The sequence below is a fragment of the Daucus carota genome, chromosome 5 (assembly GCF_001625215.2).
Source record: "Daucus carota subsp. sativus chromosome 5, DH1 v3.0, whole genome shotgun sequence".
NCBI lineage: Eukaryota > Viridiplantae > Streptophyta > Magnoliopsida > Apiales > Apiaceae > Daucus > Daucus carota.
The window spans coordinates 1847574-1871388 of record NC_030385.2 but is presented as its reverse complement, the minus strand read 5'-3'; the positions used below and the strand labels follow the sequence as shown (position 1 = coordinate 1871388).

At 36.3% G+C, this 23815-nt stretch overlaps 5 protein-coding genes across 5 annotated transcripts; 2 read left to right on the top strand and 3 right to left on the bottom strand.

The window, feature by feature from the left end:
* Window positions 1-1444: 1444 nt before the first annotated feature.
* LOC108219905 (zinc finger BED domain-containing protein DAYSLEEPER-like) lies at window positions 1445-4691 on the bottom strand. Its single transcript, XM_017393488.2, has 2 exons — window positions 4574-4691; window positions 1445-3902 (listed from the first exon to the last, which is right to left on the bottom strand). Exon 2 carries the CDS (start codon window positions 3738-3740, stop codon window positions 1977-1979), a length of 1764 nt encoding a protein of 587 aa, XP_017248977.1. The 5' UTR covers window positions 3741-3902; window positions 4574-4691; the 3' UTR covers window positions 1445-1976.
* A 722-nt stretch (window positions 4692-5413) lies between these two features.
* Window positions 5414-8934, bottom strand: LOC108222045 (uncharacterized). The gene is made up of 5 exons (XM_017395932.2): window positions 8548-8934; window positions 8013-8145; window positions 6812-7026; window positions 6178-6351; window positions 5414-5831 (listed from the first exon to the last, which is right to left on the bottom strand). The coding sequence occupies exons 1-5, from the start codon at window positions 8728-8730 to the stop codon at window positions 5745-5747; spliced, it is 792 nt and encodes a 263-aa protein (XP_017251421.1). The 5' UTR covers window positions 8731-8934; the 3' UTR covers window positions 5414-5744.
* A 3083-nt stretch (window positions 8935-12017) lies between these two features.
* On the bottom strand, window positions 12018-13736 carry LOC108222110 (protein TOO MANY MOUTHS). Its single transcript, XM_017396012.2, has one exon. The coding sequence runs from the start codon at window positions 13603-13605 to the stop codon at window positions 12139-12141; it is 1467 nt and encodes a 488-aa protein (XP_017251501.1). The 5' UTR covers window positions 13606-13736; the 3' UTR covers window positions 12018-12138.
* A 1602-nt stretch (window positions 13737-15338) lies between these two features.
* LOC108221983 (protein TOPLESS) lies at window positions 15339-20943 on the top strand. Its single transcript, XM_017395855.2, is given in 17 exon segments — window positions 15339-15365; window positions 15707-15812; window positions 15949-16128; window positions 16224-16337; window positions 16610-16768; window positions 16843-16969; window positions 17107-17149; window positions 18198-18247; window positions 18657-18800; window positions 19112-19222; window positions 19295-19474; window positions 19596-19724; window positions 19811-19906; window positions 20034-20222; window positions 20420-20583; window positions 20683-20780; window positions 20783-20943. Coding segments are annotated over 16 exon segments (1914 nt in total). The 5' UTR covers window positions 15339-15365; window positions 15707-15720; the 3' UTR covers window positions 20821-20943.
* Window positions 20944-21277: 334 nt separating this feature from the next.
* On the top strand, window positions 21278-22664 carry LOC108221985 (probable glutathione S-transferase). The gene is made up of 2 exons (XM_017395856.2): window positions 21278-21615; window positions 21985-22664. Exons 1-2 carry the CDS (start codon window positions 21307-21309, stop codon window positions 22321-22323), a joined length of 648 nt encoding a protein of 215 aa, XP_017251345.1. The 5' UTR covers window positions 21278-21306; the 3' UTR covers window positions 22324-22664.
* The last annotated feature ends 1151 nt before the right edge of the window (window positions 22665-23815 follow it).

Here is a 23815-nt window from a genome sequence, read left to right as displayed (position 1 = left end):
TTATATACATTAAAAAAAGGATTAACTGTATTTTTAGTAAAATAATGATAATGATTAAACAAGTTGTGGTGTATTTTATTGTTAAGTGAGAATCTCAAGGTTGTGAAACTCGCATCTTGCATGACGCATTACTTGTTTTCTATATGGCTTTTGCGAGCCGTAAACACGCTTGGGTTTAAATGGTTATCGTAGTTGACAATATGGTATTTATATTTGTAAATAATCAACTATAATTATAACTCGAAAAAATCATATAAATATCACAATATTCTATAGATTTGTCTTAAATTTTATTTTTTTAAAAATTGTATCTAATATTCATTTTGAAATGAGTAATCCGATATATTAATATTTGAGTTTATGATTTATATCGGGGATGATTTATGATGAAATGGTGATTATGATGAGCAGTGATTTGGATAATTTATGACGCGTTGATGATTATGATAATAGATGATGTTGAATATGAGTAGGCAGAACGTATAATGAGAAAGTATAATATCTTTATGTTTTAAAATATTTTAGGATACGAGTAGACGAAGGTATAATATCTTATATTCTAAAAACTTTTGGGATAATAAAAAAGCGATTTTTATGAAAACCAGCTGCTCTTCTCTATAAAATTTAGTGCACGCTTGACCTTTATAATTAAGAAAATACGTTTTCCATTCGATAAAGGTGGAAAAAAAAAAGAGGAAGGAAGCAATAGTTGTATTCATTAGAAACAGTTTCTTGAAAGTAAACCAATTAAGAACTCTTTCAAAAGATGGAAAATATTGTTTTCTAAAATATACAATCCAGACAACCCCAAATACATTTACAATGAAGGAGTAATTTGACTTCTTGTCCCCAGATATTATAATTGGAAATCTGTTCTTGAGCATTCAAATGTTATATAGTCTTGTTGCTCATCAGAAACATGTGTTCTAGTGGTTTATGAACAATGATACTCAGTCATAGTTACCAGATTCTGACTTTGATTTGTGTGATCATCACTTTGTAGTCTACATTTGTTGAACTAAAAACAACTGACTTTGTTGATTATCTACTCCTAAGACCCAAATTTGTCAATCTCTTTTACCATTTCAGAAAATCTGCAATCTGTCAGAAGAGTTCTCATCTTTTGTCGATCATATGATTCGACAAAAAATCATGCAAAAAGAAAATAATAAAATTTGTTCAGTGATCTCGGTTTTGGCCAACAGATGTTTTGGGAGCTAAATGTGTTGGCACACAGATTTGCGATGAAAAATGTATCATAAGACAGGTTGAGGGTTGAAGTTCGGGTATGAAAAATGTGTTGGATGAACATGGAAAAATAGAACACGATTTCCTGTCCTGAACATTCTTCTCGACTAGGAGTGGCATTGATGATGGCATAGATGATGTTATCATGTTACCAGACGAATGGATGAAGAGAAAACACACCAGTTTGGAAAGACAGTGAGACTGTAAAGTGGACATTGTGTTTTACATTAGTCATGATAGTACAAACGAAGCTGCAATATTAGTACGTGAAGCATATGGGACTGCATTTTTATCACCACGGTCACCATCATATACACAGAAAAAAGGTCATGAACTAACTAGACAATGAACCCAGAAGTATTGGATGTAAACTGTGTAAAACCTGAGTGTTGAATTCTCTTCATATTCTTCGAGTATGCAAGTAGTCCGCAGCCAAAAGAATATATGGATAATACCATTCAACTCTGTTGACCTGCAACTGGGGTATTCTGAATTTCTTTGTTTGCCATGAGATTCCTATACGCTTGTACTTTCTCCAACCAATAGCAATTAAAGGCTGATGTCATCGATCCACTAGAAGCCTTCGTATGTGAAATGATTTTACAAAAAATAGCTCATGTCGAAGAAAAGCCATGATGGTGCCAATCGCCAAGAGGTTGTGTAACTTTCATATCTTCATGATAGCAATAATATTCTTATAGGGCTGAAATTACATTTGAAAGTTGGGGCTAAACTGATGAGGATCCATACTGAAGCCAATCTTTGGCACAAATAAGTGCCTCGACAGTTGAGGGTTTTAGTGAGCTTCGGTAGCTATCCATTTTCTTAGGTACAGTGTCGAACACAGACTCTGGAGCTACTGTCGAAACTGGGATGCACAATATATCGCATGCCATTCTAGAGAGAGTTGGATACTTCTGTGCTTCTAGTTTCCACCAACTTAAAACATCAAATTTTTGTGTTCTAGGCAAAAGAGGTTCTTCCAAATACCGGTCTAACTCTGATTTCATATGTTGGCTTCCTGCTATCTCAGATATGTAGACATCAAAGTCCAAAAAATCATCACCACCAGCAGAATTCTCATCTTCGGGACTCGTCTCTTTTTTCACTCCTCCGTTGTCTTCTACAAGAAAAGTTGGTGAAGGCAGCGATAACACAATATATTCAACAAAGAGTTCATGAACACCCTCATCAACAACCTTAATCCAGGTTTCAGCATCCATGCCATATATCTTAGAAAAGCTGAACTCAACAAGTTTCATCTTAAATCTTGGATCCAGAATCACAGCAACAGCAAGAATTAGGCTGCAAGAATTCCAATATTCATTAAACTTTTCCTGCAATGGTTTAGTCAGATTTCTAGTAAAAGTATCCTGGCTCATGGCTGCATGAGCCAATTGAATTTGGATGTTTGACACTTCATGGTAGAATAAATTGGTGGTTTGGTGTGTTGGAGCAACTAATAAGTTTGCTGCATCAAAGAAGAGCTTTAAGTATACACAGAGAATTTCCACCCTTCGCCACTCTTCTTCAGATAGAAAAATGCTATAATTTGGATCAGATGTATCCAAACAAGAAAATACTTCTTTTAGTTCAGAGGCAGCCACTAGCATGTGGTAAGTAGTATTCCACTTTGTTTGATCATCAATAGCCAAGCTATTTGAGCTAGGTTTTTGAAGCTTCTGCTTCAGTTCATTAAAATAATCTTCGTTGCCTTTATATGCTTTTACATATTTCACACTGTCACGAACTTTCTTGATGATATCTCCCATTGATACTAAAGCATTCTTCACAAGACTGCACAATAATCGAGCGTAACAGTTCCCAAGTACTAACTGACCATAAAGAACTTGTGGGTTCATAACTGAGAGTAGACCTCTAAGATATCTTGGTGCAGCCTCATTTGCACAAGATTCATCAAGAGTTAAAGTAAAAATCTTCTGTTCCAATCCCCAGTTGGCTAAGCAATTATCAACTGCATGACTCAAAGCAAATTCTGTATCAGGGAATGGTAGCATAACAACATTGAGGATCCGCTTTTGCAGTTTCCAAGCACTGTCAACAAAATAGCCTGTTAATAGTAAATAGCACAGGCCTTGATCTGATCCCCACAAATCCAGAGTTAGATTAACATGTCCGGAGATTTGACCAAGATAATTCACAAGATCCTGCTTCTCCCTACGGTAAATGTTGATACATTCCTCTTGGACACTTTTGACATCTGTATGGACCTGTGGATGAAGAAACCGTACAAAATTAAGAAATCCCTGATGTTCTGTGATATTAAGAGGATAGTCGTGCAAGATGATCATCTTGGCTATTGAGTGGCTGGAAGTGTCCTGGTCAAAAGGAATTGATGCCCCTGGGATGCTTCTGTACCGTTTTCTGGGAGGTACGGTACCAACTGCACTACTATCTGTCTTCAAAGGCGTATATGGGGTAATCTGATTTATTTCCTCGTTACCATGACGGCCAACTGAAAAGACACCCATAATAATGTGTCTTTTTGGATAACTATTTTCTGATAACTCCGAGCAGCTGAAGTACAAATGACTTTCTACACCAGTTACCGCAACAAGCCCCTCTACAATCTACCAATTTCTCAACCAAAGGATATTTCCAAACCGTAGACTTCTTTCTCTAGGGATTGTTATCTGTTTATTAGTGTTGGATGACTCAATAATCAGGTTTTGCATAGTCGTATCAATTGGTAAAAAAAAAACATATAGAGGTGAATGGCATGAACATAAACAAATTATATACAATAAGTTTTAGTCTAATTGAAATTTGAAAGATAACAGATATCTTTCAGAATCATTGTCACCCTAGTATACTAACTCCCAACAATACTGAAAGTATCAGTAGGAGGGCTCGCATTTATTCCAAATACTCATCACTCCCTCACTCAAAATCCTGTTTTTCTGTTACCAACTGCTAGTTATCCAAATCTTTCACTATCTATTTCGGAAAATTTCCGAGCTTCGTTACCATGTTAAACAACCAACTCTCTCTGCAACATATCACACTGCAATTAACAATTAATACACACTCCCTCCATCCCAAATAACTAGTCCCTATAAGTTTTTACAAGTTTTTATGCACCTTGACTCCGTAAAAAGTCAAAATGACTACTAATTTGGGGCAGATGGACTAATGATCCAAATTAACCATGACCCTTTGTCAATCCTAACCACATTAGTCCAAAATATCACCAAAAAATTTAATGAAATGAAATGACAACAGAGCATTTACAAATACAAGAAATCAAGAAATAATAAGCAATACATATAAAATTAAGAAGTGCAAGCCATGAAGAAATTCTTACTGTGAAGAGAAGAGGAGGCAGCAGCAGCTAAGAAGATTGGGGTTTAGGGTTTGAATATTATTAGTAAGTATATAAACCCTAACTTGACTTGTGACTTTGTGAACTGAGGGGACTAAAAACCCTAATTTCATTATATATAATTATATGCACTACTGCATAAAAATAGAATATTCATTATTTAAACATTAAAAGCTAACGTTTGTCTAGGTCAAAAATATTTTTTTTGATTTTATTTTCCACCGTCTTTGTTTGATATTAATACTTGGTTAATATTATTGTCCTGGAAAAACAAAAAAAAAATTGATGCAGGACTTTTCATTCAGTTTAATCTAGGAAATAATAATATATCTTCTGGCTAAACCAAAATCCTTTTGTTTGTTTGTATGAACTATTAACTCGAAGAACTTCAAAAGTTTAATTTAATCAAGAACAGAATTATATTACTTTCGAATATTTTTGGGCAGAGTAAATAGAGTGAGGATGAACAATCTATGATTTTTGTCAGATTATATTTATCTGAATATAATAAATATGATAAATGAATATAATAGTATATTATGTTTATGAATGAATATAATAGTATATTATGTTTATGAATGAATATAATAGTATATTTGTTTAAGGCGAAAACACATCTACAATATTCCATACAATTTAGAAGATATGACAGAAAAGATAGAAATCAGATTTTCTTTTTTAATATTTTTTAATATTTTGAATTAAAATATAATAAAATAATATTTTTTGATAAGATTTAGTATTAAAATCCATCACTTCTCCAAAAGCCATGTCAGAGATGCCTTACCTTCCCTATTTGTAAACCTCACACGTCACAAAAAGGATTGAGAGAATCTATATTTCATTTAAGAGCTCTATCACAACTCACAAGGTTTCACCCAGCTTTGAAGTTTGAAGGTTTACAACATCCTATCTGAAAATGAATTGCCTGCTTTGTGTTATACAACCACACATCTGTGACTGTGGTGGACTTCAAAGAATAACCAAAAACCGCATAAACTCTACCTGGAAGTTTAGTTGTTGCTGCTGTAAAAGTAAAACACATACATTTCCTCTGATTGTACATTGATCCTGCAGCATATATGTAAGCTAATAATTACGCATGGTCAGCAGAAATCTGACCACGAAATTAACTCTAATCCCTTGTTAGGTTTCAGAACACATCTCTATTTGAGCTCCCCATCATGACATTGCTTTCTAAAGATTGCTTCAAATGCATTGACAAAGCATAATTGTTGATCTGAAAAAATAATTGTAAATTAGGAGCAGCTAAACATAAAATAAAGAAACAAACAAACGGCATGCAAATTGATGAAAGCTCATTAGTCGGAACATAATAGATATGATATAGTGTAAAACGTACAGAAGTATCATCCGGGAACCCCAGGTCAAAACATTAACTTTAACACATTATACTTCTAATTTAAGTGTATAGAAGCAACAAACATCTTCTCCAACAATATCAATATTTTTTAAGGCCTAAGTGTTAATTACTTAAGTTTAAAGATTTAAATCCATAAGACAAGGGTAAAATATAAAGCACAAAGAGAGTCACAAAGTACGAAAATCATTCTTTTGTGCTTTACCTCTAGGCTCCTCACATGCTCCTGGTATTGAGCTATCATCTGCTTCATGTGCTGCACCTCCTGGTTCCTCTCATCATATTCCTTCTGGCGTTCATGCTGGATAGTTACAGCACGCTTGAGGATAGTATTCTCCCGTACTATGACTTCAGTTTGCTCCTTTAGCATTATGTTTTCCTGCCATTTGCAGAGAAGTTACATTAGGCAATACTCATTTAATTTCCAGAAATAAGAACCGGAGAGACATACATTGATACAAGAACATACTACAATATAAAAAAAAAAACCAGATAATATAATAATTGATGATTTCAAATCTTTAACAGTATTGTTCTAGGCCCTTTGGCGTCACCTTTCTCTATGTAACGACAGACTCTAATGTCTACATAGCAAAGGAGGTTTTAACACAAAAGGTTGCACATATATGCTCTTTCTCGAGTCATGTCAATTAACAATAACATGGAACACATTCTTCAGATCACAAACTAATCTGTACCAATATATACAGGGTAATTAGTGGATTAGTACTACCAGGCGCTACAATCATATTCATGTAGGAAAACAATTCAGGAAAGTACATCGTAAGAAAACACTGGTCAATAACCATAATAGCATACATTAATACATACAGTAGTACCTTGTGAACACTTTGTGCTGCCTCAGCACTAGCACGAACAGAGATAGATTTCTCTAAACTCTCCAAAACTCGTGTTGCTCGACACCTAGCATCATCCGTGCTAGTAGCACTCTGCATTTCTCGTAGAAGCAGTTCCACCCATTCCGCACCCTCCAATTGAACGGTATCCCTTGTCAAATTATCCTTTGTCGAGATTCCATCAACAGTTGTAACACCTACCATTTCCACATCAGCCATGAGACTTTTTCTGAAGTATATGATTTGGGTAAATTTTGTGCAGGATTTGATCTGATAAATAATGTAGACGGCCATATTCAATTTCAAAAATAAGTGTTACTAAAGAAAAGGTGCATAATGTACTTGTCACAATTAAAGACACAAGTACAGACTGGTTATGTAACAGTGAACTAAAAATACATTCACACAGGAAGAACCCAGTAACAGATAAACACCACATTAAGCATCATCTTGCTCGACACATTCTCATAACACATATGTAACATATTCTTGTCAGTCAGATGATCAGTGCGCAAGAAAGATATATTCCAATATATAGGGTAAGGTGTTAATGGGAACCTAGGAAGCAGGAGTGCGCAATGCGGGGTTACGGGAGTTGGACAAATTTTAATATATGAGGATTCAGGTGGGGGGCCAATACGGCATTTACAAAAAAAATATTATTAATATATACAACGTATTTAATAACCATCTCAGTGACATCATTCTTGCAATAATAACCACATCATTCCAATTAAAACCAATGTTTGAATGTTTAACTGATATACACATACACTAACCCAACTCCCCCCCCCCCCCCCCCCCAAACGCACACACACGAGTGTATATATAAACATTTGACTGTAAGATTTGAGGAAGACGCCATCAATGAAGAGTATTGAAGACGGGGAATATGGTAGGGGATTTAGGGATTTACAATGAATGTATACGTAAACGTTGTGAAGCAAGAATCTAATTTACTTTATTTAACATGTCACCAAGCGATCGATCCCATTTCCATGTTACCTCTAAAAAAGGTTTAGTTGCATTTTAGTATCTCTTAGGGATATTATTCATATATAATTCGCCATGAAAAAATCTTAAGAGCATTTGTCACTGTATCTACACTATCAACATTAGAGCATGTATAGTATTTATGTAATTATCTCATCTGAATAAAATGCGGGGGGTTATAATACCATACCTGTCACCGAATCTGGAGGTGATTTCACTGCAGAGCCCGGGTTTCCGTGTGCATATCCGAGATGAAGATTATGCAAGTTCTTGATGGCAGAACATATATCATATCCACTTTCCTCAAGTGCTCTCTCAAGGTACTAACACGTGTAACAAACAATTTTCAGTACAAACATAACTATGTAGTGACCAAGAATTTATAAACAATTAATCTTCAGAGATAGACTGCATTGTTGATTTTATGCAATTATAATAGACTATTAATATTATTGACTAAATAGTCATGAATCTTACAATGATAACTAATCATTTAATAATTAAATGTAATTCAATGAGTTTTGCAGATAGGTCACAATGTTAACAGATCTGCTAAATTACTAATTCAATAAAACAGAGACACTATTAACTATGATTCAATATCAGAGAGAGAGAGAGAGAGAGAGACGGAGAGAGGGAGGGGGAGAGAGAGAGAGAGAGAGAGAGAGAGGGAGAGGGAGAGAGAGAGAGAGAGAGAGAGAGAGAGAGAGAGAGAGAGAGATGACCTGTTTGTCCATGTCAGGGAACACAGCACGAAGCTGATCAACAGCAGACGACGGCGGAGACAAGCTAGAAGGCGAAGAAAACAACCGGAGCTTCTTGGAGAAAGGAGAAGACGACGGCGAAGCAAGAAAATTGGAGTTATCGTCGGAGAAGAAAGATCTCTTGCCACACAAACCTCCAGACATTGTGAAATTCAGAAATTCGAGCGTTTGTGTGTGTATAATCCGAAATCTATTCAATCTCGGAGAATGAGTATTGTAGAGTCAGAGAGGGGTTAGGGTTTAGAAATTTGAAAATGAGTTGAATCAAATCGGACTCCAGTGCGAGTGCGGCCTCGAGTTTGATTTCACTGTCCCTCATTTTATAGTGTATGATGCGTATCCATCACACGATTGTTTGAGTGATTTGTTTTCGGGATTTGAAAATCGGTTGTGCTGAAATTCTGGGAAATCTAATTATTTTAAATATTCCCTCCGTTTCATGTTTTGAACAAATTGCGCATATTATGAAAAATTAATTTTTTATGGAATATGTTCATTTATTATTATATTAATTGTATTGACCAAGTATAATATGTGGTATAATTTAGTAAGATTTGATATAAACCTTATCTTGAAAATACATATATTAACTACACTCCATTGAAAGTTGAAATGAACAAATAATTTAAAACATTTTTCTTTCTTTAACAATGAATATGTAATATGAAACAAAGAGTATATTTTTAATCCGTTTCTAAAAAAGTATTTTGGTGATGGTTTCTTCCCCAACTTTCCAAACGTAAATCATTGCAAATTTAGTTATTTTAAATATTTTTTATATCTATTTTTAAAAAGTATTTTGGTGATTATTTTCTTTTCTGAAACCTCCAACCGCGACTCCTTCTCATTTGTTAATATAGTCTATGAGTAAAAACACTATGTTGATGGTTTTCTTTGCTTAAAACAAGGACTTCTACTGGTTTTTAAAGCGTAAAATCGCAACTTCTTTAATTTATTTTATTTGTTTTGTTGTCCTTCACTAATCTCCTTTTTCGATTATTATTTTGAATATAAATTATCATAGCTTTCGGTTTATTCTTCTTCGATTCAAACGAAAAAAATTGGATTTGCAAGTAGACCAAATTTTTTATTGTAATTTCGTTTTTCATATCTAAGTTTTATTTAGAAATTCAATTTACAAATTTAGTTTGTTTATTTTACTTGGCGCGAGAGGGTGTTTGTTTCTCTCCATTATTGTGAGGGTTAATTTCAATTGAGTGATAAACTATTATACGAGATTGCATTTATTGTCGATAACTCAAGCCGATTGTGACAAAATGATGCGTGTAAATAAATATTTTTTGAATTTTACTCCACTACTAATCAAATTAGCTTACAAACTAAAAATCATCTCCGAGACTCCGACCCATTTTCAATCACTATTTTTAACTATAAAAATAACTGATTTGTACATCACAAATCACTATCTTATATGATGGGTCCTGTTCCTTGCCAACCGGTTGCCGGGAAAGGGTTATCTAACACACTGTACGGGGGCCATTAGATTTAGATTTCAAGGGCTCAGATCCAATTTTGAGTTTGGAATGCATCCGCGGATATTATCCGCGGAAAGGGGAACTCCCATTCCGCGGATAATATCCGCGGAAAGGAAAATTTCCCTTCCGCGGTTATTTATAGCGGATCCTTTGAAAACTCAAATTGGATCTGAGCCCTTGAAATCTAAATCTAATGGCCCCCGTACAGTGTGTTAAATAACCCCTTCCCGGCAACCGGTTGGCAAGGAACAGGACCCATATAACATATCTCTTATACATAAATATATACATATCATGATCATATTGCAAAAATGGAACGGCTACCACCATTATCGGCACCCTTTGTGACTTACGATCATCGCCAGTCATCGTTAATAGCCATCACCACTAGCAAATACTTATAACTATCACACATCTCATTATATTTTAAATAATTTTGATAATCTCAGCTGAGTACCGAGTAATTTGAAATCTTAGATAAATACCAACGGATTTTTATAAATCATTAAATTTATGATCGAATATTTTACGATTTTAATATATTTTTAAAATTCAAGTCAAATATATTAAAAAAAATTACAACAAAAAATTGTTTTGTGTCAAAGTATTAACTAACTAAATTTATCTATTTGAGTTGAGTGAGAAATGGAATGTTTGAATGACAGATAAGAATGAGAATCGAGAACGAGAATGAGGTATATAAGGTATTCTAAGAGCATCTCCAATCGCGTTGGCTATAATCGTTGGCTAAATTGGACCTGCAAGACATTATGTAAAATTTGCTCAACCTGTAAGACATTGTGTTTCAATGGTATTGGCTATATTGATCGACTATAATTTAAAAATAGTATGTTATTAATATTTTAGATTGTTAAAATAGAATATATAAGTTCAAATATGGTAATAAATAATCTGCAATTTTCTTACAGATTTCTTAAAGACGTGTAGAAGTTCGACAAATTTAGTCATCCATAAGACGTTGGCTAAAATTATAGACAAGGGGTCGATGTGGTTGGAGTGTGAGAGCAACTCCAATGCAATGTTATACTTGGTTCTATTGCTATATTATAGCATCAAAAGTAAAAAAATTCAACTCCAAAGGGGTGCTATATTTGGATGCATCCATGCATAGATGCATCCTTGGTTCTATATTTGAAACCAAGGATGGATCCATCCATGTTGCCACATCCTTAGTTCTATATTTTATTTATAGAAGTTAGGTAAAAAGTTAATGAGTTGCTTAAATTTTTAACTAGTTATAAAACTTAGCATTGGAGTGCAAGTTTTATTTTAGCATCAAAAAACACTTTTTGGTGCTATATTATAGCAATAGCAATAGATATATAGCATCTAGCATTGGACTTGCTCTGAGTTTTTAGAGAAGTTGGCTATATTTTTTAATTTTGGTATGCCAACTCACAATTTAGCTAAAGGCTTTCAATGGTTGGAAATGCTCTAAAGATCCAAACAATGCGGAAGGAATTGTTGATACTAGATTCCTATTCCATGTCACAAAATGATTAATCCGAACACCAACCAACACATCAGTTGAGATCAGGAACCAGGCTCATTGATCATGAGCCAAACGCCCCCAAAATTTGTTTTTAAATATAACTATCTAAACAATTATCAAAATATTTGCATATTTTATTTCCGCTTTCACCACTATTTGTGTAATGTGTATCAGCAATTGCCTTCTGAATGTGGCCATAAAGCAACTGATCAAAATAATTTCAGCTAACACAGCTGCTAGCCTGCTATGAATTTACTTCTGCCATGTTTTGAAGCTGACACATTGTGCTGACAGTAAGAATATCTTGAGCTGCATAAGAGCCTCTACTCTCTAGTGCCTACATTGTGATTTTACTACTGTGGTTGTGAGTTGCTGCAGCTGCTGAGTCTGGGGGAGACAGATCAACAATCAAGAGAGTTCGTTCAACGTGACACTTAGTCCTTTTAGCGAAAATTTACTAAAGATCATGTATACCATTTGATGCTACAATTACAAGATTATATATAAAATTTTAGCCATGTAGTCATGTACATATATTTTTCCTCACTGTCTCGCGATGAATACAAAAATGGTCACTAGCTGAAGCAAAGTCGAAAGAACTAATGACTTGTGAGTTGTCGCAGCTGTACTTCTACTTGCTACTCCGACCACATTTGTGCCTGTTGAAACATGTTGCACAGTTTTGCCAGTTCCAGTGTTCTGTGTTCCACAATGCCTGATTCCAGAGTCGAACAACAGATCCAGATCATCAGCTGAGCCGTTCCTTTCATCGTAGCAAAGGCCTGAATTGTTGTAAAGCCTCAGTTTTCGTTTCATCCTCCAAGCCATTTCTCTTCCCAGAGGAACTCTTCCTGTTAGCTCATTGTTGTTTAGTCTAAGCTCACCAAGATTGCTCAAATTGCGGAAACTTAAAGGAACAGAGCCATTCAATCGATTGCCATCAAGGTGGAGGACGCGGAGACTTGATAAAAGGCCTAATGACTCTGGTATTGGTCCGTGTAAATTCATTTCTGACAGGACTAAGATCATGAGATCCTTCAGACCATCAAATAGATTATCCGGCATTGTTGAGTACACCATTGGATTTGCATTTAGTATTAAAGCTTGAAGAGATTTCATGCCTTTGAATGAAAGTGGAAGAGGACCGGATAGACTATTGTAGCTTATATCTAGGAGAACTAGGTTGTTGAGGTGATTGATCGAGTCAGGGACGGAACCAGAGAGACGGTTATGGCTTAAATCGAGTTTAAGTAGAGAATGGCAGGTTCCAATAGAGGCTGGGATAAGGCCGCTGAGGAGATTTTGGTTGAGGTCTAGTATGTTTAAACGCGAAAATGTTACACTTGGAATTGAACCTGTTAGCTTGTTTATGCTCAAGTCTAACGACCTTAAGCCAGTAATTCGGCCTAATGAAACTGGAATTGAACCGTTCAAATTGTTTTTGTGAAGATCTAGAACTCTTAAATGAGTAAGATTGCCGATTTCATTTGGTATAGACCCCACGTGTCCGTTTTCCCTGAGGACTAATGTCTGCAATGTGGAACCCAATTTTCCCAAAAACGAAGGAATGGGCTGAGGATTGTTGGTGAGACAGCCATAGAAGAAAAGGCCACGAAGGTGTCGAAGCTTCGTGATGGAAGGCGAGATAAACGACCTATTCGGATCACAAATAGGGAATGCAGTATCATCCGACAATGCCCCAAAGGAAAGTGACACAATGTGGTACACATTGTCCTTATCAGGCATGCATTCGATCCCATGCCACCGACCGCGACAAACGTCAGGAATTTCAGTAGCCCATTCATTTCCAGTGGCCTTCATGATGTCGTAAACCGCTTCTTGTTCATGTTTATCAGTCCTGGCTCCGCTGCTACTCATCGAGCTCCCAATCTGCGGGGCATCCACCAGAGCCGATGGGACGCCAGAGTCCGACATGATCACCGTAAATGGCATGCCTAGAGGCAGGCACAGGAGAATTAGTAACAATGTGTAATGTAGTACAAACTTCATTTTTGTTGATTTTGTGTTTGAGTTGGGGGGTTTAAAAAGCACAATGCTGAGGAGACCAGAGCAGCAGAGTTATGAGCTCACGGGTCTGAGGATGCGTAGAAATAAATACAGAAGGTTGTAACATTAATGTGCATCACGAGAAATGTTGTGAATTGTATTATGAACCAACAACTGGGCTCATGTATTGATGGCGAAAAAAAGAAGTAAAATGATTTAAGTTACAAAAGACTAAAGAGTACTATGCAGCTGTGGCCCAAACATAACAAGTGGGCGTTTCTTGACTTAATGATATGATACAGAGCAATGTGATTTTGATGTTGCCCTCGTTCTTCTCACAGGAGTATTCTTCTAGACCGGAAAAAAAGAAACCAAATATGCAGTCGGTATATCCCACTCGAAAGTAGAGTAATGTACCGGAAAAAGGAAACCAAATACACAGCTGGTATATCCACTCGAAAATAGAGTAAAGTACACGAAAATTGAAAATACTACCTTAAAATGTTACTATAAACATAGAATCATTTTTAGCCGGGAAAATAATAAAGAAAACATTTCTCTGAATTATTTGAGACATTCTATGAAGCCGTGAAGCTGTGACTGAGGTCAATCTAGACTTAGGCTAAAGCTCTAGCTAACCCTCGAAAATTAATATATAATTTCCTTTTGTAAGTAGTAAATATTTGATTTTCAGTCCCGACTGACATCCAAATTTGGTCATTTACAATTTTAGTCCCGAGTATTTCAAAATTCTGGTTCTGCCAATAAAATATGATAAAAATCTGAAAGTCTTAAACATGCATAGCTACTCGCTATTTTGGAATTCTGATTCTGTCACCGCCCGTGACGTTGATAAATACGTAAAAGTTTTAAGCATGCATAGCTGCTGCTCCAGTCACTTGCTAGTTACTACAGAAATCGCTACCACCAGCATCGTTTCATCTAGGTTACTCTTAGAACACCGGTACAAAGACTCCAGCACTGAGAATGAATCACACTTTCCCGGACCACGGACATAACTAACGAGTTGTCACAATCCGTATATGCTGCTACTCTTCTGCTTAAATTGAGTCAGACTGTTGAAAATCCAACATTACCTTCTACTGGTGTAGGATTAGTGGATAGTCCATCATTTTGTATATTAAACATGTATGATTCTGTCCTCCCTTAAGTAGCACCAACACCGCCAGCCATCATGTGCCCCGGGTTCTCCAACGGGCAAGCTAAACAAGAGAATCCTGAAACTGTAAGCATCCCAACTTTGAGGCCTTCCCTGACATTGCATATTCCAAGGCAGGGTATCGAAAAGTATCCCTTGCTGAAGTGGTCAGTTGTGTGGCACCATCTGGTATTAGCTGTGCTAAAGCTTAGCGCTCTTGACCTTCTGCACAAGCTTATTTCTTCACTGAAGCACTGAGTCTGAATTGTTATATTAGCCCTTAAGCTTGTTTCTCTGCAAGCCTAAACAACACAGATGATTAAACAAGTCGGCTTCAAAGATTCATTATCATTTACTTACACTTTTAACGCTACTTTGTGCTGCAATTACACAGCACAAGGGTTATTCTCTTGTCATCCCAGCTCGAGCCCCTAAAATCAGAAAACCATAAGTGTTTTTTCTGCATTTGCTTGTGTGTGTGTGTGTGTGTGTGTGTGAGAGAGAGAGAGAGAGAGAGGGAGGGAGGAACGGAGGGAGATAGGGGGAGAGAGAGGGGGGAGGGAGGGAGGGAGGGAGAGAGAGAGAGAGTATGCAATTGCAAAAGGTGTGTATAATTTTTGTCTTCTGGGTATGAGTATGGATTTGCATATACCTGATTCTTGTGTTTTTTCTGCATTTGCTCGTGTGTGTGTGTGTGTGTGTTAGAGAGAGAGAGAGAGAGGAAGGGAAGGAGGGAGGGAGGGAGTTGTGACAGAGGGAGGGAGAGGGAGGGAGGGAGGGAGGGGGAGAGAGAGAGTATGCAATTGCATTTCTTGATTTTCTTGTGTGCTTAGTTTTTTATATGATTTCCTGATTTAGTTGTGTGTGTGTGTGTGTGTGTGTGTGATTTTGGGTATGAGAAAGCCTAACTAATTTTGAGTTGCAATTTTGATGTGGGTAATGCAGGTTTTCGTTTTCGAATGGAGGCAAATATGTCTCATCTTACTGGAGAAGTTGTGTTTCTGATTCGCCAATTCTTAGAAGAGAAAGAATTCAAAAACGCTATTCGTTGGTAAGGGTTTATGTATATTTGAGTTCGGTATCGTTTCTTCAGCCTGCTCACATACTTAGCTTTTTGTTTATGTGCCAATTATGTTTCTTGATTGATCTGCGTTGGTGTTGGTGTTGATGTTTCCATGGTTCTGAAGGTTGGAAACAGACTCGGGTTGTTATTTCAATATGAAGTATTTTGAAGATGTTGTTACAAAGGGAGAATGGGATGAAGTTGAGAAATATCTGTCCGTCTTTACCAGTTATGATGACAATTGTCACTCCTTGGAAATGTTCTTTGAGATTAAAAAACAAAAGTATTTCGAAGCATTGGATAAGTAAGTTATACTAATTGATTTGAATTATGCCTGTATTTTTGTTGTAATTTTCAGATACTTATGGATGTTACTTTTCGTTTCTACATCTGGTTCAGGTCTGATTATGGGAAGGCGGTAGAGATGCTGAGAAAAGAGTTGACAGTTTTTTCCGTTACTCATGATAATGATCTCACCAAAATGACTCTGCTTCTGAGATCGCCAAACTTCAGGTGTTTTCTTCACATCTTATATTATTGTATGTGTTGATCCGCTTATTTAGTTTACTTTCTTTGCCTGTTCCATGCTGTTGTGTAGCTTAAAAATGAACCTATACTAGTTACGATTGTTGGATAATGCCAGGACTTGCACACATTAATCTTATGAAAATTGTATATTCCGAAATTGCAACCTCATGGTACTATATGATTGAAACGACCCTTAGATAATTTGGCCTCCTATTTTTCATTTGTTCGACTGTTATGGGATGTTTTCCAATTTCTAGGGCGAATGCAGAATTTTCTATGTACGGGGATACCAAAGAAGCCAGGTCAAATGTGCTTGAGATGCTTAAAATGTCTATCGAGGAAAATCCACTTTTTCGAGATAAACTTCAGCTTCCCAACATTGAAAACTCTAGGCTGCAGAGATTGATTAACCAGAGGTACCTATTGTTTTCTCTGACTATTGAGGAAATCTAATAATTACTCTCATCATCTTTGTTTTTTCCATTTGCAGCTTGAAATGGCAACATCATCACTGTAAGAATCCAAAGCCTCACCCTGGTGTTCAAACACTATATGTAGATCATTCTTGTGGGCAAATATACGGTGCTCGGGCTCCCTCTGGAGTGACCACACAACTTGTAAGTTGTGATTTCCCCCCTCATGTTGCTCCTGGTGCAGGAACACATGTGATGTTTCATGTTAGTATTCTTCGATTGGGAATTTGAAATATGATTCTATAGTTTATGATTATTTCCTCTTCTTTTTATCTTTTCAGACTCTTGGAGGTCCCAAAGGCTTGAGTGCTCGAGATAATACTGGTAATCTTGATGATTCAACACAGTTTGTGTAACTAATAGTCCTTTTAACATTCTCAGTTTTATCAGATACTTCATAAATTGTTAGTCTTAGTTATTACTGTCTCGTAATTATGTCGAGAACTGTTTTAGTGGATGATAGACTACATCTACCGCTATATATGAATCACTTTGTGCTGTTGTATTGTGTATATGTATCATGCATTTAGCTTATTACCTATTGTGGCAGTCCTAGTCGTATAACTATGCGTCTATCTTCCAGATACCTAAAGCCAACATTTGGAACAACTTAAATATATTAAAATTCATGGCTACAAATTATCTGGCCATGCCCGAACAAAGTTCCGATCATGCTTAAATGTTTTTAAATCATGATTACTCCCCTGCTGCCAGGTTCAGTAGTTTGTGTACTTAAAGTTCTGTGGTTTACAAGATTTGAAGTTATTCATCTTAAACAGCCGGTTATCAGCATTCTAATATTTTCAACTGGAACACGCTACACATAATGTGCAAGGATAGGAATGTGGAGAGGAAGAATGTCATAAATGTATTGAAGAAATAGGATGTCACTTTGATAGTAACATTCTTTAGAGTTCCAGGGAAGGTATCATTTGATTGATATATTCGATTTAGCGTTCTTATATCGGGAATCCTAGAAGTGCCTGCTATAGTCTGTATTACGATGATTAGAAACAAACAAGAGGCTGAATTATCTGTACCAACAGTTCAGACCAATTAAGGTACATTTGCCTCTTCGAAAGAGGCTCGCACTGGTTCCAGTATCACATTATGGTACTTGCTTTTTTTTAGTATTATTTTTACTCACATAGACACGGCTTAAACCATCTATATTGCTTTTGTATTTATTATACTATTGTTTGTTGTAGTTTACTTATGAGTGATTGCGTAATCCATTTTTGCCATAATTTATGATAGCATTTTCTCTCTTTTAATACTTCATGATAGCTTTTTTATATTCTTTATAATAGTGATGGCATCTATGTTAACCATCCTAGTAGTACTAATCCCGAAATGGTTTATCATACTGCAGACTATGAATCCGTGCAGAAGAGAGCTAGACATTTACAGTCAGTCGATGAGGTACCGCCTGTTCCAAATTCCTCCCAGTCCCACTTTCTCTGCATTCTAGTGTTTTCCACTTTGTGCCTGATCTTATAAGGTTCTCCTGCCTCTTTTGGGAAAGGAAAACAAACTTTATTAATACTGATCCTTTTTGTTGTTACTTATATCTATTACTCAATTTGACTTGCTTTTTATGGGTTTGTCTATTGCAACAAAATGTGGTCTGGTGGAAAGAGATGCACCTCTAGTAAATCCGGATATAGTTGTATCAGAAGAGCTGATTCATCGATCTTTTGAGAGTTGCATGCTTTGTCGTTTATTCTTTTGTTTTAGTCTTTCTGATTTTCCGATACATCTACTTCTTTTCTGTTGCAAGGCACATTTGTCTTTTCTGTTCACTATAAAAAACTACTGAATCATTATGCAGAATGAACAAAGTCATACTTGGCCACTTGTAAATCACGGGATGACTGGTGAGATGGCAAAGTCTAGGGTTTGGAAGCCGGAAGAAATGAGTGAACAATCTCAACTTCATTTTCTGAGACTTCCTGATACTTCATCATCAGCACAAGTATGTGTATCTATTACTGTTAGTAATGCAAAATTTTTGTTTGATAAAATTTATCATATTATGCAGCTGGATTCAGCCATTTAGGTTTACTGTTTGAGCTTTCGTTGATCATTATATTTCCATGTAATATGACATATTCCTCTTGCAATGGTGCTGAGACTTGTATCAGTGTTTATAGTACTAAATGTAGAACATTTACAGAAATAAGTGTGCGTAGGTAGCTTAGATAATTTTTGGCAACTCCGTTATGTGTAATAGTTATCTTACCCAGAGTTCTGTAATGCACCTTATACTTTTCATTGGTATTTCAGATCACCAGGTTGATCTACACAGATTCAGGAGAGGCCATACTGGCATTAGCATATAATGGCCTGCACAAACTATGGAAATGGCATAGAAATGAGCAGAATCGGGATGGAAAGGTGTATTTTGGCTTCTTACGCTTTTCATACGTTTGTCATTCTTGTCTCACTAATTTCCTCTTATTCTTGTAGGCCACTGTTAAATTTCTCCCTGAGTTATGGCGACCTGCCACTGGAAGACTGATGATCAATGACCTCAGTATGACAAAACCTGAAGACGCTGTAGCGTGTCTTGCTCTTACAAACAATGATGCTTTTGTAATATCTGGCTCGGGAGGAAAAGTTTCCGTGTTTAGCATTATAACTTTCATGGTGAATACTTTTTACAGCTTATAGTTTCATCGGGCCTATTTACTATTTGGTTCTAGGATTTTCTATCTTCCTACCTTGAACAATATGTTCTAAGATCTTCCAATACACTTTCTATGGACAGAATAGGGCAACGCTTGCGCCTCCGCCGCCAACAGCAACTTGCCTTGCCTTGAATCCCCAAGATAACAACATCCTTGCACTTGGAATGGATGACTCTTCAATACTCATATATAACGTCAGAATGGATAAGGTTTGTACCATCATTGACATCTTGATAGTTTGGATCAAATTAAAATGATATGTATACACTGATGGTCTAATTATTGAATGACACAGATGGAAGGCAAGTTAGAGGGTCATCAGGATCGAGTCACTGGCCTTGCCTTTTCCACTATTCTAAATGCTCTTGTTTCATCAGGAGCTGATAGTCGGGTATTTCTCTTGTTTTCATAATGAAAACTCATTCCATTAGCAAATTCCCACACAGAAGATGGTTTATATGCTCCCCCTTAATGTCGTGAGATGTTCAGTAGTGACTCGGGTTTTATCCTCCTTTCAGATCTGTGTTTGGAGCACGGAAGTATGGAATGACCAAGCCAATAAACCCGTGCATATTTCTTCTGGTCGAGGACGAAACCCTCCTCGGAAGAACCGTGTACAGTTTCACCAAGACCAAATTCATTTGTTGGTTTTCAATGAAACTCTTATCGCAGTATATGAGGCACCAGAACTTAAATGCATTGAACAGGTGTGCAGCGTTTAAGAGTTACTCAAATATCTTGGTTTGCCACCATTTAAGATTGATTCTGTCAATAATCATTTGCTATGTTCCATATGAAGGAAGTACAATTTTCTTTAAAACCGTTCTCTATTACACTGAAGAATATTTCGTTGTTTTTGTGTCTGATAGAAGAGATGTACTCTAAGAATGTGGTGTTTCTGCAGTGGTTTCGCGGGCATTCAACTGGACCAATTACTTGTGCAACATATTCATGCGATAGCCAGTCAGTATACGCAGCTTTTGAAAGTGGGGACATCATTGTGTTCAGTGCAGCACTGGTTCTACAGTGTAAGATTAGTCCCGAAGCTTATCTCACTTCAAGCCCAAGGTACGCGTGGGAAAAACACAAAATATTAAATTAGTCATTTTAAAAGCTAACACGTTCATTTACTCTTCTCTAACACCACTTTGTGCTGCAATTACATAGGAAAACTGTGTATCCGCTTGCCATTGCAGCTCATCCCCGTGACCCTAGCCAGTTTGCATTAGGTCTTAATGATGGTGGCGTTCTGGTTCTCGAACCCCTGGATCAGACACAAGATGGGGTACTGTAACTATCTTGTGACACTGTATAAATCATACCTCATATGTAATCTCCAGAGGATCTATAGTTAGGACTAATGCACTGTATGTTCTGTAATTACACTCTTCAAATGTGCATGCAAAACGCAAAATAGTTGCATCTCGCACGCTGTAAATGATAAATAAATATATAGATTAAATTCAACATGATTGAGAGCTGTGTTTTGCAACATTGTCATGTTGTTCATGTTCACTCTCACAGAAAATTTTGGTTATTTACGGGGCGTGTCTAATCAAGCATCATTACCCAAGACATAATAACAAAGAACGATCATAGAAGTCTCCAAAATATTTCGGATTTGAAAGAGTTAATCTCAGGCCTGCTTTTTCTGTTTTTTACCAGATAATTTACTCTAGGCCTGCTTTCAAAATACTGATGCTGATGTTACACGAGGCCGGCAAAAAACACGAAACTTGGGTATAAAAGACAGAGATACATTCTAAACTACCTTAGTTTTGCATCAACAAAATGGCAGAAGTGAGGCTTTTCAGGACATTCTCAAGCCCCTTTGCCTTGAGGATCGTCTGGGCACTGAAGCTCAAAAGCATAGAATTTGATACAGTTTTGGAGGATTTTCCCCACAAGAGTGCTGAGCTTTTGAAGTACAATCCAGTTCACAAGAAAGTCCCTGTGCTTGTTCACAATGAAAAACCAATATCAGAATCTCTTGTCATTCTTGAGTATATTGAAGAAACATGGAAGGAAACTCCTCTTCTTCCTGATGATCCAGCGGAGAGAGCCACAGCTCGTTTCTGGGCCAAATTTGGTGACGAAAAGGTGAGAATTTCAACTGTCGTAATAAGTTGTAAACTAAAAGTTATTTTTTCATTTACAAGTAACTTATGATTAAAAGCCTCATATATCACAAAACAACACCAGTAATGTCCAAAATACATCCAAAATATCATTTATTAACGCCAGATAATCTAGCAATTCGATTTTTGGGAAAAAAAACACCGGATCGTGTCACGTTTAGCTCTGGATCGTGTTGCGTTTAGGTCTGAAAATCACTAAAAAAGTAACACAACGTGACATTTTAGAAGTAAAACGCTATTACATGAAATAGCGTTTACCGTCTCAATTAGTTAAGACGTGCAATGATAGTTATTGATCAATCTTTGACATGTTTCAACCGGTCATTTGTAGCTTTTGTCATCGATATTTCGAAGTGTTCTAAGAAAAGGCATAGAACAAGAGGAGGCAAAGTTAGAAGCCAGGAGGAACCTAGAATACGTCGAGGAACAGCTCCAAGGAAAGAGGTTCTTTGGCGGAGAGACCATCGGGTTCCTAGATCTTGTATTGGGATGGATGGCCAATCTCATCAGTATCTTGGAAGAAACTAGTGGTCAAGATATCATCAAAGAAGAACAATTTCCAGTGCTGTCAAAATGGATGAAGGACTTCTCAGAAGTTCCGGTGATAAAAGAAAGCATGCCTCCAAGGGACAAGCTGATCTCCAAGTTTCAGGCCATGCAGCAAGCCTAGTGTGTGTGGATTTTAAGTGCATTCAGTTCTGCTTGTGATAATAAGAAAGTTGGCGTGTGCTCAAGTGCAGAATCATATTTCTGATACTAATAATAAAAACAGTCAAGCAATGATATGCGGTTTAACAATCAAAATCAAAACAATGTGGCTTCCGTAGTTACACAACAGTGCAGATGATTTCTAGCAAAAACCCATTGCCAATCATTTGCGAAAAACTTACAAAGTAGAACCACCAAATGGAACAGAATAGTGCCAAGGCAGGCCAGTTCTCGGAGCAAATCTGGGAACGTGTTTTGCTGAGCTTATAACTTATGGTGTATTATACAATAATAAAAATAAAAGTGATTTATGAGTAACTTATGACTTATGAGTAATTTTTATTAAAAAGAATAAGTTACTGAAAAAAGTATCTCAAACTAACTTTTAACTTTAAGTCAATTTCGGGCTTATTTCTATCATTAGGCCGACTTTTGATGTATTACACAAACGGACATTTTTCAGCTTAAAATCAGAAATAATTTAAATACGAGGTTTAAGCCGAGGCAAAGAAGCTTCTAGTAAGGGACAGGGGGCACATTTCCCTCGACAATTTTTCAACGATCTAAATTTTATAAATTTATAAATTATAGAAGTTCTCTGGGGAGAAATCCTAGATCAGTCCTCATTACCCGGGCCAGTCATTGAATCTTGCCATGAGATACAAATCATCAGAATCAGTAATCACCAGAGCTGTGATTTGCAGCAGTGGACTGTTCATGTTCACTCTCAGATGAACTTCTGGTTATTCATGCAGCTTCATTGGCCTCATAATATATCATTACAATCTCACATCCCTTCATTTGAATGAAAATAATTTCTTGTCTTTCTACCAAAACAGATAAACACCAAAGTTGCAAGAGATTTTTAATACACACATCAACTCAATATCTTAAAATTTTGTATGGCAAAATAAATGAATCATCCTATACATAAAATGTTAAATAAATATTTATTTGATGCGGTTAAATAAATATTATTATTAATAGATGTAAAATTATTTTATACTATATTTTTATTATAATGACAAACTTATTTATTATCAAATCTTAAAATCAAAGAGGAAAGCTGGGAAATTATATAGGTTTCATTCGCGGAGAGACACACTACAAGAAATTCCAGAATTACTGACTATTTATTGTCCAAGATGAGTTCAAACAGTTAGCCACAAATCACCAACATTCACTGACCAATATTTACTAACGAAATATTTTGTTGGGAAACGTGAACGCCAACAACTCCCGCTAAGTTATGGTGATTAAATTATCAATGTATTACCAATGAAAAATTTAGCATTTGAATACCAATAGACCTGTTATGATTCAGTGAAAGAATTTTCATTGCAAACTTGGTGCTTCGTTTGTCCTCATTTTGGTTGATGATTTTATTGCTAATTTGTTAAGAAATGATAAGATAAGGTATATATAGATGACATATATATCATAACAACTGTTGG